At 36.4% G+C, this 19,453-nt stretch overlaps 1 protein-coding gene across 1 annotated transcript in view; it reads right to left on the bottom strand.

Annotated features, from left to right (window-relative positions):
• Nucleotides 1-2,689: 2,689 nt before the first annotated feature.
• Nucleotides 2,690-19,453, bottom strand: part of LOC140167645 (uncharacterized) — a 23,019-nt gene continuing 6,255 nt past the window's right edge. Inside the window, exons 4-13 of the mRNA XM_072190941.1 lie at nt 18,878-19,123; nt 18,069-18,197; nt 17,109-17,372; nt 12,215-12,397; nt 10,796-10,840; nt 8,365-8,622; nt 7,754-7,936; nt 7,356-7,400; nt 6,941-7,022; nt 2,690-3,479 (exon numbers count right to left, since the gene is read on the bottom strand). Coding sequence (XP_072047042.1) covers nt 2,690-3,479; nt 6,941-7,022; nt 7,356-7,400; nt 7,754-7,936; nt 8,365-8,622; nt 10,796-10,840; nt 12,215-12,397; nt 17,109-17,372; nt 18,069-18,197; nt 18,878-19,123 — 2,225 coding nt within the window. The remainder of the gene's footprint in view (nt 3,480-6,940; nt 7,023-7,355; nt 7,401-7,753; nt 7,937-8,364; nt 8,623-10,795; nt 10,841-12,214; nt 12,398-17,108; nt 17,373-18,068; nt 18,198-18,877; nt 19,124-19,453) is intronic.

The following is a 19,453-nucleotide window of genomic DNA, read 5'->3' as shown; positions in this document are numbered from 1 at the left end:
ATACATTGGCGACATCGGCGCTGGTAGTAAATTCCAATTTTCTTTGCTTTACCTCAGTTGCTTGGCTCAAAATTATCTGAACATATCTGATAATAAAAGCTAACATTTTATGGCAAAGAAATACTAATCTATTTTGTATGGAAGTGTTATAATATGGCTTTAAAGGCACATTCATAGCAATTGTGGGGATAGTCGCTGGAAATTTTAGAATGCCCTTATCGTTTTGACATCACAATAGTATATCTTAGATCCAATGACGATCCCTCGGACAATGTCGGAATACTTATTTGTCATAATTTATTTTATTTAAAAACAAACTCGGAATGCTTGAAACAGAACATTTGAGCATGTTGAGTCAAGAATGGCAATCATCAAGTTCTTATATCAATGAAGTACTCAAATATGTCGCAGGCTAGCGTTTGTCTTTTTGTTTCAAAAACATTATTGAAATATTTGTGGAGGCTCTATCTAAATAGATCTAAATCGTACATCAAAAACAGAGAGTAATTATCATTTAAGGGCACATTCTTTAGAACTTGTGGGGATAGTCGATGGAAATTTTAGAATGTCCTTATCGTTTTGACTTGACAAGGCCCGAAGCAATAGTATGTCTCAGATCTTGCGAAGAATTTATATAAAATCCAGTGAGGATCCTTAGAAAGAATACGGGGAGCGTTCAGGCATCCGTCTTCTATTTCTATATGACATATGTAGATAGACTTCTATAACTTGCTGATACCATATGAAAAGTACATACAGATCCCCACCCCTACGGTGGACCCAGGGGGTCAATTTTCAACATTATCAAAAGTATGGCAATATGGTGCTCAAATGCTCTTGAAACACAGAATTCAAAGAAAGCATTTGTGTTATTCAAAACATGAATTACATGTGGCGCCAGAAACAAATTGGTTCGATCTTTGGATCGACCCTCAATGCTGCTTCGATGCTTGTTATTGATGAACTAAATAATCAAAATTAATGATAAATTTATATTAGACAATATCATTACAGGCACAAATTACTATTTTATCACAATTAATAATAGTAAATGAATTAGTTTCATAAATAATAAGGATCGACCAAGCATCGATGGTCGATCGAAAGGTCGATCTAAATAAGTTTCCAAAGAATATTTATAATAATATTATCTTTATAATGGTTACCCTGTACTCTGAAAGCCATACTGTAAATGAAAGCACGTCCAACCTTGAAAAGATTTTACACTGTAATGTGGTTTGAAAGTATATGTAATTCATAAATAAAATACAAACTTGTGATTAAATAATACTTTTAAGATTTCCTAGTACCATGTATACTTTATTGATAATACAATACAATATTTGATATTCAGCCTCCCAGCAAACATTAGCCTATGATATACATGTATATAATGGGCATGTTTGGTATGGTATCTTGCTCACATAAGAGTATATCCATAATATTACAATTTATCATTATACAATTGAATATATGAATTCAAAACCCACCCAAGTCCATGGGAAGTGATTTTGAGAAAAAAAACATGTGTATCATTTTAATTCCTTCAGTTAGGTTTACCTGGTCAATATGGTAAGTTTAACGTGCATATGAGTGGGTTAAACTGTATTAGGTATGACGATTAGCATTTCAGGGACTTCGTGGGGTTCATTTTAAATGCTGGACTTGGGTGTTTTTTTGAATCATATACAAATACAACAATGTTGAAATGAGATTACCACTAGTAAGATAATACAAAATAAAGCACACAGGTATGTATAATGTTGATAAGCATACTGCCATGTAATATAAACCACACACTTTCCTTGATTAAACCCATTTTTTCAAAAGTCACTCTCCAGCAATGAATGTGTTACAAGTGGACTTTTATACATACTGGATTTCAATCAATGTATTACAAGACTCAAATCCTGGATTTTGGTGGTACTTTCATACATGCTATTTTTCACATACCCATTAGACACAGATGATGAATTTGAGTTGTTCTTTCATACATAAACAGGTCTATGTACAGCAACAATTTCCCATGCTTAACTCAATTTGGCCAAAGTATGGACTTGGGTGGGTTTTTTATTCATATATTCAATTTTTTGAAAGACTGTCTCACATTACACAACATAAATGTAAAGAATTACGTCACGCTCGCCTTTTCACATATTTTTGCTAGGCAAAAGCCTGCTTTAAATGTATATACTTTTCCTAACTTTGGCAAATCAGCAGGATTACATAACAAATAGTACTTTTAAATTTATATTAAAGCCATGTTTAATTGTTTACATAAAATATGGTATATTCTATACATATTATTTCACACATATTTTTACTTAAATATAGATAAGGCTCATATGATAATATAATGGATTATTTATGCAAGATTCAAAGGGACATACCCTCTTCAAGCCCTTCACATCTTCCTAAAACATTTTCAGGCAAAAATTCAACTTCTGTCTAAAATATTAGTTGAACACAAGGCAAACAAATAGGTCAGGATTCACCTGGTCTGGGAGTTATTTAAAAGTACATGTATAATATACATTATATATATATATATATATATACGATGACAATTAAAGATTAACTTTTGAGATTATTTCTGTGGTTGAATATTCTTTGTATCTGAAAATGCATTTTATTAGTCACTATATTTCAGACTAGGTTTTGACCAGCAAGATAAAGATTAGACATGCTTTCATCGCTGAAATTTTGAAGGCTTAATGAGGTTTCTGTAAGGATTCTCTTTGACTCCTGCATTAAGGCCCATTTCGTTGGGGTAAGGATTCTCTTTGACCCTCTCATTAAGGTCCAATTTGGCAATACCTCTCGCTAACACGTCAATATCGTCGTCAGCAGTGTCGGTGGGTTTGCATTCTACCGACGTACCTGCTTCCGTCTGGTTATCATCAATGCACGGTCCGATTGGATCAGTAGAATTCGTACTTAAATTTGCTATTGTGTCATTCATCTTTTTATTTGATGTTTCGTTATTACTCGTTTCATCTATAGATGTCTCTTTCAGAGGAACACTTTCGTATCCATCTTTGTCACATATTACTATATGGCTGGGAGTCTTTGACTGCAACCGTTCTCCTTTTGTTTTTATTTTCTTCCTATCATTATCTGAATCAAATCTTTTTTGTTCATGCTCATTCAATAGAGTCACTTCAGGGTTTATATCGTGCAGTGTTAGATTGGGACGCTGTTCATCTTTATCTTCTTTTTCTTGGTCAGCAGTCGAGTCTGCCTTCTTTTCTTCTTTTCGCGAGATATCGCTACATTTCTGTGAAACTTCTTTAACTTCAATCTCTACGCCCGTCGGCATTGTTATTTTAATGCTGATACCTTGGCGTTCCTCAATGAGAAATTGTGAATCATCGATGGTTTGGTCTACGGGTTCAACTTCACTATTCTCATCAGGTTCAGGCTCTGAGTCATTTTGTTGTCCGACATCTTTTCTGGCCTTGGCGCTAGAACTACGTTTCCTGGAAATATAACAATATAAAAATATAACTCTTCTTTTTCACTGTTGAATGAAAACCAGTTAAAGATTGATTGGTGGGATGAGATCATAGCTGACATCCTTGATAGCATCATGAATAGATATTATATGGCGTTTTAAAGACAACTCTTATTCGTTTATTTCATTCAAATCATATTCATCACATATCGTCGGCCGCATCACATTATACTGATCTAAATATTTGACACAACACGAGTAACATACAGAGCTATGAGTTAACATGTCAATCTTTGAAATAACATCCTTAAACACTTGCGAACGTTCCTGCAATCTTATTGGTTCTAGCCCGTGTGATATGACACGATATAACACGGGTCAGCGCGTGTGCATCGACGCGATTCGCATACTCGCTATTTGAACCAATCGGAGGCGCATAGCAACAACGAGACTGTTCGATTTTAAGCCCAAGGTAATTCCTTGTAAAATGTAAGATTTAATTTGATTACAGTTTGTAATACTTGTGATATATTTATTTGAATTGAAATGTTTAAGAATGAGAATAAAGGTGTTGTTGTGCATCTATCGTCTCATATAACACGGGCGACATTATTTTTGGCGTAAAACAACTCGGTTTCGCTTCGTTGTTTTACTTAAAATAATGATGTCGCCCGTGTTATATGAGACGATAGATGCACTTCAGCGGCTAAAAATAATACCTTTATTCTCTTATTATTTCACATGATATGCCCTGTATGGGAAATGATTTTGTGGATACCCACGGTATGTGTTATTCTAACTACAGTAGACGACGCTACGACTTTTAATTGCAATATTGTTATTCGGTATTGTGCTGACATAATATTATACTCGCCACTTGTGCACATTTATATAAAAGCAAGATGCTCCTTATTAATGTGCTCCTAGTTTGTCAAAACTCACTGTCGCACAGTGTCGACGTCCTATACGATAAATATAAATTTAATACTCCGTTGGTGAGCGACGGGCGAGTGGTATTTCACCGAACGCAAGAAAAGGAGTTCTATCTGATTGGCTAGCAATCGATCGCTTAGGTCGCTTAGTAGTCAACTACAAACTCAAAACTGAGCAATGTATTCAATTCGATTGAAATCGATATTCTATTATTGACGTAGATAAAGAGAGTGATAGTGTGTCAATAATGTACATTGTTTTGCATCTTGATTTTACATGCATTCCTTTATATAATTATTTCTCAAAGAGTTGAATATGATCACAATTTTACCCAGGATTTCAAATTTTTTACCGCAAAATTGCAGTTAAACATATCCACAGCAAAATACCGGTCCTCACTAATTAGTGTATTTAATTTCCAGTTAGTGTATTTAAGATAAAACCTGTGATACCTGACAACAAATAAATTTTTCTTGCAATAGAAATATCATATGGGATACTGATATAGTAGGCCGCAACCGCCACAACGTGGAGCTGCTACGCGTAGCTGACTTTTTGCTCCGTGGAGCCAAATTGACCAATCATGATCATGTTAGAGTTTTTCATTACTCGGAGGTAAAACTGACCAATCAAGTACGACTTACTCATTACGTGAAGCGAATTTATTCATTAAGAATTTGCCAGACGAGCGTCACGTAGTTGCAAGATATCCTCGGTCACGAAAGTTATGATTCAAAAAGTAGTTTATGAAAAGTACGAACCGACTTATTATTAAGATGGACATGCACTCATAAGAAATACAGTATTGTACACAACTATATAGCTAGGCAGAGTGGTGGTAAACCATGCACACAGTTCTGCGATCTGCAGTGTATCGCCGGGAGCTAATTTGTATAACTTGCGCGGTGTGGCCTGCGGAATTCGACCTTCAGCAAACTGCAAACCAGTTCGGATTTACTTTATATACTAGTAGTAGGCCATACATACTGTAGTTACTGTCCGTTTTCCTATACACAATACTCAGTGCGCTCAGCATTGACGCGTGACCTCTACAAATAGTGTATGTTAGAAGTATAGGCCATTGCCTAGTTGACGTCACTGTAAAAAATAACCGGCCAATATTTAAAGTATTCTCTGAAATTCTAGAAAATATAGTTTGTAACATGTCCTAAATTTTTAGCTAATTTAGGTGTTTGGAAATATTGGTACTTTTGTGTTTTAGGAAGGATATGTAAACGACAGATAACACCAAACAATATGAAGAAATTATTTCTAAACCGTTTCAAGTCATTAAGCTTCTCATTTTCAAGAACGCTGGTTAACAATAAGCAGACTATTGTCTCATTTCGTAAACAAAAGCCCACAGTATTGTTACCTTGCGTTCGCTTTATAATCGTTCACCCAACTGAAACTATAATACCAGCTCATTGCTCATTGCACAGGTAAAACAGACACAAGTGCAGTGTGTATTTAACCAGAGAAGATCTGATGTAACATAGTTGAGCTGTTTTCATTGAGTGTTATCTTGATTTAATAGCTTTTAATGGTCGTGGTGAATTCTACTGTAGACATGACTGCATCATGATTATTTTAAAGTCAACAACATTCAACAATATGATCACCGTGATAGTATGACAGTATCAGTACCGTGGGTGTCAGTGATCCTGGCCTGACACAGTAGACAAACAAACAAACAAACACGCCACACACATGACACATGCATGCAAGGTAACATTGACTATACACTAATCAAACAACGGTATTGATCCTGTACAACTGGTCGTGGTTTATTTACAATCGATTCATTTAAAATCCCCATAGTAAACATTAATTTTGGCAAGAGTTTTTCTCTCTGGAACGAGGATGCATCCACTGGCTCCGCGTAATGAAAAGATCTAACATGATTGGTCAATTTAGCTCCGCGAAGCGAAAAGTAAGCTACGCGTAGCAGCTCCACGTTGTGGCGGTTACGGCCAGCCATATACTGATCATGCGAAAATCGTAAAACATAGAATAGAAACAGTGTGGCAGGCTCTCAAAATCTCAAATTGTATGCTAGCCTGAGTCGCTCGGCCTATCTCGAACAATATCACCATGCGTAGCTGTTGAAAAACGTGAGGATTCATCGTACTATCACGGCAATTTTTGACACGAAGATATAGGGACGATGACGGTGTGTGTCGGTTAAACAACATAAAAGATGAATGTACAGTATCGCGCGTCAGGTTTTCATGTATCATGAGATACGCTCTCCATAGATTTCAGTATAGTGAATATAGCACCTTTCGGCGACAAAATAAGTTTAAGGTACAAATGCGCGCGAAAAGATTGCCCGGGAAAGATTGCCATATTGAAGCTTAACTGTTGAAATAATGTTACGAAAGTGGAATAAATTCGCGCAAAGGGCGCCAAATTTGGTACTTTTAAGTTAAAGTGGCCAAATATGAGATTATTTTAGTCAGAAACCCACATACATACAGTATACAGGCGTCAAGCATGACGGACATTATACTGATTAACACCACAAAATATTACTTGATTTCGTTTACTCACCTCTTCCAGTACAGTAGTAATCCAACAAGTATGATTATGGCAGATAGGCATACACAACCAACCGGTACACCAATAGGTAAACCTGAAAAGGAAGATATAGACGAGTTTTCAATTGTCATAGACGTGCCAACATATCCTGCTAGTGGTTCAGCCGAAAGCCATGAATTTAAAACAAAAGAAGGCATTTTACATGAATATGTAATAATAATAATATACTCATAATCGGAATAATAACAATAATAATAATAAAAATAATAATGATAGCAAAAACAACAACAACAACAAACGCACCGTGCACCTTGCATCTTCAGATTCGCTACAACTGTGAATTTTTAGATAGCATATATTTTTACTTCAATTCTACTATTCCCTCTCCCTTATTCCTAAGTCCGTCCATTCTGTTGTTGTTACCTACCAAGGTTAGAGTTGTTGGCAACGACATCATCTTCTATACCTGAAGCTGAACGAAATAATAAGCAAGTAATGACATACAAGTAATACGTTGCTATTACCATTGAAATGATTTTAAATGTAAAAGGATTCAAAAGGATTCAAAAGGACAAACCCAAACTGTATTTTATTGCAGTAGGATGATAGTACATCTTTATTTATCTCTTTCTATCATTTTCTGGACGTACTGTCGCCAAAAATATATCTATGCTCAAATTATTATAATCTGCCATTAAGCAGATATGTTCCGAAATTAATATTGGTAACTATTCATGTTTTCTAATGACTGTGTATATCCCTAGATCCTATAATTTCGATATAGATGAAAATATCTTTAATTGCGAAGAATTGTCATCGTTTTACCTTTGCATTCCGGAATCCTGGTATCATTCCACACAAAATTATCGGGGGATGTTCCCATAACACACTGAAAAGCCGTGCCGTTAACGGGTTCCATTCCTTGGTCACATTGGATGGCATATATTTCACCAAAATAATACACGTCTTCTTTTCTTTTTGATTGATCGGTGCAGGTTCCAACGGTAACTAAAATGAAGATCAAAAGTAGTAATGGTTTGAATAGTTATGATTTAACATGATATGTCACAGGTATGTCCAATGCAAAATATTACACCACTCCTATGGCGTAACAACCCAGCATTATGATGTATTTATTGTCAATAAAGTGTCATAAGGGGCTTAAATACACTCTCATTCCTAATACTTTTGAATAGAATGTTATAACATAAGTAGGCAGACTGCTGTATGTAAAATTGTTGCAATTCGGTTTTTTATACTGTGATGACAATTTATGAAATGAAATGGCTAGACAGTGGCAAATAAGCACTGGGGATTCGAACTCTTAGCAATCCGAGTAGGAGACCGTACCTTGGCTTTTGCAGGAAAACATACGCATGTACTGTTATTTGAATGCTGTTATACCAACTACGAGTATTAAGTAAAATGATACATACCATCGTAGACGGAAAATGTTGTTATTCCACCACAAGTTTGATTAGCACCACCACTGCATTTTATGTTACAAGCAGTGCCTTCAAGTCGAATATCAGGAACTATATTTCCACAAACGCAGCTGTCACCCTTATACAAAAACGCATACTTGTATATAGATTTTCTGCAATAATGACGGCATGTATTGATTGTCATATTTGGTAAGATTAATGTTTCAAGATTCGTGCTGGTGATATCTTCATTATAACATCCGACATTGCCTGGAAAAAGGATACAGAAAAGAACCGAAGAAAAAAGTTTTATATTGACTTGATGTTTCAATTTCTGATTTTTGTTACTTTTGTCTGACAGTGTTTCGCACCTACAAAAGGACTAAAGAATTTTAGTTAAATGATCAATAAGGGTGTGAGTATTAAGGTTCGTTGTTCCTTATTTCTCCTCAGCGATGTGTAAGATACATTCATACACTCCTATATTAAAGCAGCCAATCAGAAAAGCTGTTAGAAAAGTACGAAACATGCATTGATTGTGTATATTGTGCACTCCGCGTACTACGCGCAGTGTTTCTCGCGCGTTCGCGTCGCGTCGGATTGATTCATTATTCGGGCGGGTTGATGCATTTATATTTGGTTCTGTTTTCCAACATTTTTAGTGATAATTTGTTATATATAAAAAGTAAAAATCACGTGTTTTTTTCTTCTCGTGTATGAAATAGATTAATAAACTTGTATTACTTATTGCTCGAGAAATTAGACAAAATAATGCACTTGCGCTGATGTTGATGCGTCTAATGCACCCCCCCTTCGGGGCTCGTGCATTAGACGCATCAGCATTAGCGCGTGTGCATTATTTTGTCTAATATCTCTCCCAATAAGTAATACGCGTTCATTAACCTATAAATAACGTGCTTAAATACGCATTTCTTCACCGTCCAAAATTTGGTACAATTGGCTTTTGAATATATATCGTCGTTCAGATGACATAGTGACATATCATAAAAATGGCCATTTTGAGATAACTTTTACCTAATTAGTAATATATCTTACTAATTCATGACATGTTTGTCTTGAAAGTATGTAAGAATGTAGAGTGCAATACATGAATTATGAAATTTAACTTATCTCATTTTCTAAAGACCCATTCAGTGATCACAGCGCAAGTGTAAAAAATTACAATTGTTAATAAATTACTTAAAAGTGGAGAATAAGTCATTCAAATTGTCATTTGGTATTTTTGAAATAAAAAAAGGGCAAAAGACAAAGAAAACGGCAGTATTTACGAACTTGAAGCCCCATTCAAATACATGTAGCTAATTTAAATACTGACAGTATATAAATTACAGATCACATGTAAATGCTTTATTTTGTCTAAATACACGGATTTCGTCTGAGCCACTAGCGGGCTATGTTATCTATGACAATAACGAAGGTACCAAAATCTGCATTTTGATGATTTTTACGATCGTCGGGATGAGCAAATCACTGAATGTGCCTTTAATTGGAAAGTCCATTTGGATACTCTGTTTAATGGATAACCTGCAGTACTGCTTATATTAATTCTATTTCTAAAGTTTGATAAAAAGGACTGCTCAGGCAGTGGAAATGTGTAAAGTATGTGCTGGCAGAAGGAACCACACACATCGTCATCATCCCTATATCTTCGTGTTAAAAATTGCCGTGATAGTACAGCGAATCTTCTCGTTTTTTAACAGCTACGCATCGCGATTTTGTTCGAGATAGGCCGAGCGACTCAGGCTAAGCATACCATGACTATCATGTGAGATACCACAGCGTTTCTATATTCTACACATTATTACGATTTGTGCATGCTCTAGTACCCCATATGATGTTTCTATTACAAGAAAAAATTTGTTTTCAGGTAACACCAGGGTTTTGTTTCCAGTACACTCACTCGAAAAGCAGTACACTAATTAGCGGGGCCTTGCAGCTTGCTGTGGATATCTTTAACTGCATTTTTAACGTAAAAAATTTGAAATCCAAAGTAAAAATTGAGATATATTTAATTTTGAGAATGACAATTATACTTTATAGTATATTATAGGTATAAAGGAACGCGTTTAGCCCATTCAGTTAAGTTCCAGGTGCACGTCCTATAACACAATGCATATGTAAACTTTCTTTATCTGTGTCAATAATAGAATATTGATTTCAACGGAGTATTGAGCTGTATGGAAAAAATATTTATAATACAGGGTGTTGACACTGTGCCACATCTTGCAGTGGGCTGAGCCGGCGTCGCAAAGCTATATACCTTCCATAGCAATCTTTACACAAAATAAGAAACAAAACATAAAATGAAATCTCGCATTTTTGTTCCACCTACAAGAATTTCAATTTGTAAAACATAATTTGACTACAATTGCTAAGTGATTGTCTAACCCCACCCTACTATATTGTGTAAGTTCGTACGTACCAAATTTGTAGTCGTAAGCAACGTCTTCATCTTCTATACCTAAAACTAAAAGAAAAAATATAATGTAGGCAAAGACTAATTATAATACAGTTCATAGTTCATACATACAGGATACAAACAAGAAGTAGAAATATTAAACATTGAATTGCTCTCATCCGGTTATTTCCCCAGATAATTTTAGAACCAACAGGTTCCTTCCTCATCCCACACACCATTAAAAACTGAGGAAGGAACCAGTTGGTTCTGATATCATCTGGGAAAATAACCTGATGAGTGCAGTTGAAGGCAGTGGCGGCGCCAGTAATTTTCTTCGGGGGGCAAAGTGAATGGGGGGCAAAATCAACAAATTTTGCGCCAAATTGTAGCAAAAAGTGGAAATTTTCGTTTGGGTTTTTACTGGGGAAAAGAGAGGGGCAAGAGTTCTGACGGAGGGGGTGGGGCATTTCCTCCCATGGCGCCGCCACTGGTTCAATGTTTTAATTTTTCTAGCTCTTAATAAATTCTTGCTACCCTTAAATGGTCTTACATGTAATATGATTCACACGGATAAAACCTGCATGCATTAAACACATTAGGGCGATAGTTACATTATATCCTCAATTGTTTCTATCTTTGCGTATGAGCGTACTGTTGTCGGAAATATATTTACGTCCCTTGTAATCTGACATAAGGGGGATGTTGAAAATTCCATCCTTCCGCCCACACTGACTCAAGACAGATTATTCATTTTTGGAACTAAGGCGCGGAGCTCACCAAAACTTTGAGCGTAAAGAAAGTGCTCAGAGCACGCAAAAACTATATCGCAAGTATAAAGAAAAAGAAAAGAATGGAAAAGAGTGCGCTAAAATTTTGATCCACCAACCCTTAATAATTTTATAACCGCCATATTTGGTGTCAAAAATTATGACTCCCTATTCTTGATATAAAAATTCTAAGACCCAAGTATGAGAGCCCATTGAACAGATATACGAAAAGATATTACATTATCGAATGACTGTGGCCCCAAAGTCGACGTCTATTCTTTCGATATCAATGTAAAAATATCTTAAAGGAAAAAAAAAATTATCAAGCACGAATCACTTGGTTTTATTGAAAACAAACTCATAGTTTAAAAAACGAATAAAAACATCCGTCTCTCAACACGCAATATTCAAAATTCCCAGGCGCCGAAATTGTCGAGTGCAATAACGTCCCAGTAATACAATGAAGGCTGACGACAATTGAGCACAAATAACCATTACGTCATTGCACTTGGACAATTTCGACGCGGGTATTTTGAATTTTATTTGTTTTTATGGTCAATATGAGTTTGTTTTAAATAAAACCACGTGATTCGTTTTGATAATTATTTTTCTAACATATAAGGCATAATGTTATGATTGCCAGTGAGCTCCTTTAAAGATTTTTTTGACATTTTACCTTTGCATGCTGGAATCCTGGTATCATTCCAGACAAACTTATTGGCGAATGTTTTCAGAACACACTGAATAGCCGTGCCGTTTACGGGTTCCATTCCTTGGTCACATTGGATGGCATAGATTTCACCAAAATAATACACGTCGTCTGTCCTTTTTGATGGATCGGTACATGTTCCGACGGTAACTAAAATGAAGAGCGAAGTCATAAAAGGTATTAATGATTTTTATTTTAAGAAATCAATACTATAAATAATGACGCTTTACTTAAATGATATAGAATGGGGCGATTGAAGTCTTGTTTGGCGAACCAGAATACTTAAGGGGGTCGATCTTTTGTGCGTAATTATAGAGGGCCACGGGATTCACTCTATCATTAAAAAAATTATTTGAAGGAGTCAAAGAGCCCTAGGAATAAAAAATGTAGCGTAATTCACGCCAGTTACAATTTCTTTATACGACAAAAATTAATTTTTGTAATCGATCAAAAAACGAACGTTTTATATCAATTTTAAATTTAGCCTGAATCCGTAAATATGGTACCTCTCGCCCTTTTTTGAGTCAAGGCTATTTTTACCATTATGCAGCGAACCATTGTTGAAGCTATTTCACATACATGTACAAAACATTCTAGAGAAAGAATGAGGACGTATAGTGTTGAAATATCTTTTGTTGATTTCGAATGATAATGTCATGAAGTCGTAAATTTTAAGGTCAAATTCCTAAAACCAAAACAAAACATTGCGACGCAGATAATTCCCGACTTACGCAATTTCATCATCACATCAGTGTCTTTATTTTTTGTTTGTAACCTTTCCCAAACGTTCGTGCTCTTTATGCATAAAACGGCTATTCTATCTTTACCAAACGCGTCTTTTGTTAGTAAACAAAAGGCTAAAGATGGCATTATGAGATTTATCTTTTATCATTACACTCCATCGCTCAACTGCCACGGTGGCCGAGCGGTAAAGCGCTAGACGCGTAATCGAAGGAAGTTTAGAATCGCTGGTTCGAGTCCCAACGAAGCCTGTGGAAACTTTTTTCTTCTTCAAAATTCATGATCGCATTCCGAAATGAGTCACTTGTCGGTAAATCATGTACGTTTTAATAATAGCAAGACTGGCATTATATGCCTACTTGTTATTCATTTAATTCAATCATTAATCATGAAATTAATATTATAAAACAAAACATATATGCACAGATAATTGGTGGATGTTACAATCTAAATGCGGATAGGTGTGCGCCGTTCGGCAGCAACCTAGTTGATGCGATCTGATTGTGATGATTCACCATTGCAGCGAAATTACAGCGCTTTGAGTCCTCTAAGATCTGGAGAAAGGCGCTTTATAAATCCAAAATTTATTATTTATTTATATAGGATGTTGGCTTACCATGCAAGAGCAAGATTATAACCTTTCTGCTCTTACAAATTAATATCGCATCGGCACATTAAAGATACATAACACATCTGGAAATGTTTGAAGTTGATAATATTATGATAAAGTTTAAATCAGTCCCAGGAAATCAGTACGTTTTACAAATGGGACCAAGTTTCAAAAAGTGAGCCGAGGTGGGGCTTTTTAAACTTGCTGCTTTCTTTACGTTGTCAACGTTTTTTTGGTAGATTTCCTTTCTTTTTATGAATGAAGCCGAATAGCTCCAAGCTTGAAAAGTCATCCAGTTACGAAGTTTGAATAATATTATTCTTGATTTATGACAATAAAAATACGAGTATATGTAGCTAGACCTATAACTAAAATATACGTGGTTCTATAATGTAGCCCTGGGACAATCTAGTTGGTATCCAAATTTCCCCGTTTGTGGTTCTTTGTAGCCCTGCAGGCAATCTAGTTGGATATCTCTATTGAGCGGCGGTTGTTGGCGGTCTTTCGCGGTTCGTGGTAGCTTTATTCTTAAAGCCTTGTGCTCTATCGGGGCTAATTTATTGTTTAAGCTTGTTGGATATCCATATTTCGCGGTGTGTGGTTCTTTGTAGCCCTGCTGGGGCAATCTAGTTGGATATCCAAATTTCGCCGTTTGTGGTTCTTTTTGGCCCTGCAGGCAATCTAGTTGGATATCTCTATTGAGCGGCGGTTGATGGAGGTCTTTCGCGGTTCGTTGTTATAATTTTCCTTATCCTTCAAGCCTTGCCCTCTATCGAAGGCTAATTTATAGTTAAAACTTGTTGGACATCCATATTTCGTGGTGTGTGGTTCTTTATAGCCCTGCGGGGCAATCTAGTTGGATATCCAAATTTCGCGGTTTGTGGTTCTTTGTAGCCCTGCGGGGCAATCTAGTTGGATATTTCTATTGTAGCTGGATATCCAAATTTCGCGGATTGTGGTTCTTTGTAGCCCTGCGGGGCAATCTAGTTGGATATCCCTATTGAGCGGCGGTTGTCGGCGGTCTCTTGAGATTTGTGGTTTTAATTTTCCCTTTAATTTCGGGCTGCCCCCTCCTCTACATCCCGAGGATGCTTTTCAATAATTTAAATTATACGGTGTAAAAAATTACTGTTACTTGGTATGATAATTTATCTTACCATGTTGACTTATATTGTTTGTTAAGGCAACTTTCGCGGTTCGTGGTTATAATTTCCCTAATCCTTCAAGCCTTGCCCTCTATCGAGGGCTAATTTATAGTTAAAACTTGTTGGACATGATATTTCGCGGTGTGTGGTTTTTCGTGGTTTGTGGTTTTAATTTGTAGGATATCCATATTTCAAGATCTGTGGTTCCTGAGTCCTGCGGGGCAATCTAGCTGGATATCCAAATTTCGCGGTTTGTGGTTCTTTGTAGCCCTGCGGGGCAATCTAGTCGGATATCCATATTGAGCGGCGGTTGTTTTCCCTTAAATTTCGGGTCGCCCCCTCCTCTACATCCCGAGGATGCTTTTCAATAATTTAAATTATACTATTCCTTGGTATGATAATTTATCTTACCATGTTGACTTATATTGTTTGTCAACTTGACGTGACAAAATACCCTGCTATGTAGACATTAATTTGTTGCTAAATTCACTTTAATTCACTTAATTTATTTCGCGAAGACGACATTCATTTTTGGTATGTCGACTTAGCATGATAATTTATCTTGCCATGTTGACCTGTTTGTTCAGTTGTCTTGGCGAGATATTTTATATCGTCATGTTGACATCATGCTGATAATAAGTCGACATGGCAAGATAATTATCTTGACAAGTTGTGTCACATAGACGCTTCCGTACTATATATGCTTGATATATGTTATTTGGATATTTTTTTCCTGCTGGCCTTCCATACTAGCGGAACAATTTTCCACACCTACAGAGTGTTTGTAATCAACCTACCGGGACGGTATGACAATTGTCATGTTCTACGATAGCTGAAGATGACAGAGAGTCAGGTCTCTAAATCGATTCAACAACCATTCATACATATCACAATCATGTTTTATTGTCCTATTATCATGCGAATTTGCCCGTGGTAGGACAAAATATATTTAAATGAGAATACTACAATGAGTAACGTCGTATTGCATAGTATGCATACCCTATAATACCTGATCTAGTTTCTTGTGTTATTCAGATTTCTTTTGATCCTTGTTGATAGTGTTGTATCACACTATACTGTGTTTTTAAATAGGCCCTTAATACAATAAACAATTTCCCTGAGAATGAAACAACTTGCTTTAATAAAAAAAATAATATCACAATAGCACTGGATGTTTAAAATTATGTTATCCTCGATTAATGACAATAAATTGTTTAATAAAACATTGAAAAAATAAATCAGTTTGTCACCGGGTTTCGAACTCGGGATAGCGTATCTGGAGTCATGCGCTCTAACCATTAGGCCACGGGCCTCTGCTGTAAATTACTCTGTTGAAATACAGCATTTATTATATAAATGGATGCGTCGTCCGATAAGAACAAAAGAATTGTGAAAAACTTAAATTTTTGGCGAATGGGGCTCAGCACTTGTATGTAGGGAATCTCAGAATCTGCTAGGGTATATTTGGAAGTGTATCTGAAAAAGTAGTGTGAAGGTGATAACCAGGTAGACCTGTAGCAGTGTCCAAAAATTCTGGATCACTATGATTTGCCACTAATTTTCGCTATGAAATACCGCGTGAAATGGAAGCAAAAAAATTTGTTTATTACGAACAATGATTGACTGTAGGATTGGTGGCCCTTTTTGAATTAATGAGTTGTCAAGATATTACACCTGGGACTGTAAATAACATTTAGCATGGTTTTAGATACATTTGGTACCCAGCGAAAAATAACAATAGAAGTCAAGTGTTTTAATGTTAGGTGTAAATATAGTCTCGCGGGAGCATCTGTTATTAGTCTTCTTTATCAGTCTTTTTTTTAAAAACTTGCTGGTCACGGCTACCGCGTGACTCTAATGGAGATAGGAACCCAGCTATCTCTAATCTATGAAATTGTTTTGCCTAATATCAGTACGACCACAGTGTTGTGGCAATTATGGCCAACTACAGACGCTAACACCGAGTAATGCAGGCAAACGTGGCATTGTGGCAAAACGTTGACTAGGATGTTATACGTTCATACCTGGTTATCATGTTATTCAGTTAAACCCTGAATTAATGAGTAGTGTCTAGAGGCAGTCCAAGTCAAGCAAAAGCCTACAAAATTGACAATAAGCTATATTAAAACTATTATAATATATGACTGCCAGCGTACCCTGCAATTAGCGCATCTACAGTTTTCACTATCCAGAGCTCAAAACGGGCCACTAGTCTCTTTTCATGTCAAACTTTTTAAAAACGTTTTATATAACCGATGTTTAAATGTTATTGAACAAACCAAAACGCGTTTATAATCTTTTAAGAAAATGTTTGTGCTTGCTGGGTAACATACTTGACATAAACAAGAAGCAGAATTATACATACCATCATAGACAGAAGATGCTGCTTTGTTACCACAAACTTGATTAGCATCACCACTGCATTCTATACTACAAGCAATGTCTCCAAGACGGATATCAGGAACTAAACTTCCACAAACGCAACTGTCACCCTTATGCAAAAACGCGTACAAGTATATATGTTTTCTGCAATAACGACGGCATGCATTGATTGTCATATTCGATAAAGTTAATGTTTCAAGATTCGTACTGATAACGTCTTCATCATAACATCCTACATAGCCTGGAACTGGATATAGAAAAAATGAATAAATATAAAGTGTTTTATGTTGAACTGTGTTTTAATTTTTGATTGATATTTTTTTTGGTCTGGTATTGTTTTGCACCATTAAGACTAATTGAAGCTAAAAAGAGGACGTAAAAGCCCGGCGTAAAATTAAGCAAAACCTTATAATTATTATCAAGTACATTAAAAAAACAAAACGAAAAAAAACCCGCGCAGTGATTTATAGTGCGCTACGCACAGGCACAACGCCTAGACGTTGATCCACAAGCCTCATTACACTTTACAGGTTGTAGCTGACCACTAACGGCCCACATCATTCCATAAACCATATAGCAACATTTCAGGGACTTTGCTGCTAAAAGAGTGCACACCCTAGACATTCCACAAATAACCTTCGCAACCAGGATCAGCTCCCCGAGTTTCGTACGGGTTACAACGAAACAATTAGCAGTAAGTTCCTTGTCCAGGGGAACTTCAAGCTAACTCAATTTGTCCACGACATCATACTAGGCACCGCCAGGGTTCGAACCCGCTACCACTCGCACCATAGTCGAACGCCTTAACGATTGAGCTAACTTGACTGCTTATAGTATCGCATATATACTGAATGATAAAAATGTGATCTCAAACCAACAATCAACCATCCTGAAATCATGGACAAAAATGTACTTTGCAAAATATATTGCCATATCATTTTACCTGCACAAATAGTAACAGCCTCGTTGCTAACACTAGAGTGTCCAGTTCCACATGAAGAATTTGAGTCGTCCCGTACTCTCAGCTTTGGATGGTCTGGGTAGCAATTGTGTAGGCTTCTTTCCCTTAAATCTAATAAGACAATTATAATGGATTATATTCATAACCTTAGCGTAACAGATGTGCGTCAAATTATTAATTGTTAGATGTCATATACGCACACATACGCGGAGGGTGCTTTTAATGTCTGAGAGTAAAACAGATGCAAAATTGCGCCCCAGGGGTACTTGAGAAATCTGACCTATCTGGTCGACGCATACTTGATTTTTTGCAGGATATCTTAGGTTATTAAAGTACATTACAATCGTGTAAAAACATAATTTAAAAAAAGATATTGAGGGCGTCCATCTCAGCAAATGTGGCTTTAATACATAACATTCGCATAGATCTTCTGTGTCGAATTAATTTGCCAATACATTTAGATTCCCACCTAATGGTTCTATCATTAAATTGGGCATCGCACCAAGAACGCATACCATTATAGGCTATAGCGTAGGCAATCTAGGAAAAACGTTGGGTATATATAACAGATTTGTTTTTGTAAGAGATCTAAAAGACCTTCCCCAACAACATGTCAAATATTGACGGCAAATTGCTAATTTGCATAAAACAAAAATGCCAGTTATACAGGAGCTGCGCGGTCCAAAATACCCGTATAATGGTTATTTGTGCTAAATCCCCCCCATGTAAACACACCCACTCCCTTCATTAGAAATGTCACAGATATAAGTTAGACACGTGTTAGAAAATACCTTCTCTACATTGATATCCATTGATAACATGCTCCCTAGTTCCTTGTCCCTGTCCACCTTGTCTTGCAAACATGGTTCCTGGAAACCCAAGTTCTCTACACACCACCTGTGCGTTTGCAAAGCTCCAGTCATTTGCGGAACCATCAGATGTTTCATAACAGACACTTGTCCACTCATTATCGTATCTGACTTCAACTCGACCAACATTGGAGGAAATGCCACCAACTAGTTGTACTTCAAAGGACCCTGTAAATACAAAAGATTTGATCAAAGGATTTCAAATAACTATGTATAATGGTTACTTTATTTTCATCATCTTCCTGTCCTTGCGCCTGCTGCTATCCTCCACACAGTAGCGTAGCCAGCGGGGGTGGCGGTGGGGAAAAAAGAAAAATGGCAAGGAGGCCCCTTTTCACCAAAATTCAACCAGATCATGGTCCAAAATAGTGTAAAATACAATTTTTTTCGCGGTGCTCGCACATTGTTGTAATAAAGCCCTTTTTATCCTGATAATGATAGTGTAAAATACAAAATGTTGCCCACTACGCGCGCACATTACCCCAATAAAGCCTTTTT

This window comes from Amphiura filiformis, chromosome 13 (genome assembly GCF_039555335.1).
Source record: "Amphiura filiformis chromosome 13, Afil_fr2py, whole genome shotgun sequence".
NCBI classification, from domain to species: Eukaryota; Metazoa; Echinodermata; class Ophiuroidea; order Amphilepidida; family Amphiuridae; genus Amphiura; species Amphiura filiformis.
Note: the sequence above shows the minus strand (reverse complement) of the source record. Positions and strands in the feature narration are given on the sequence as shown.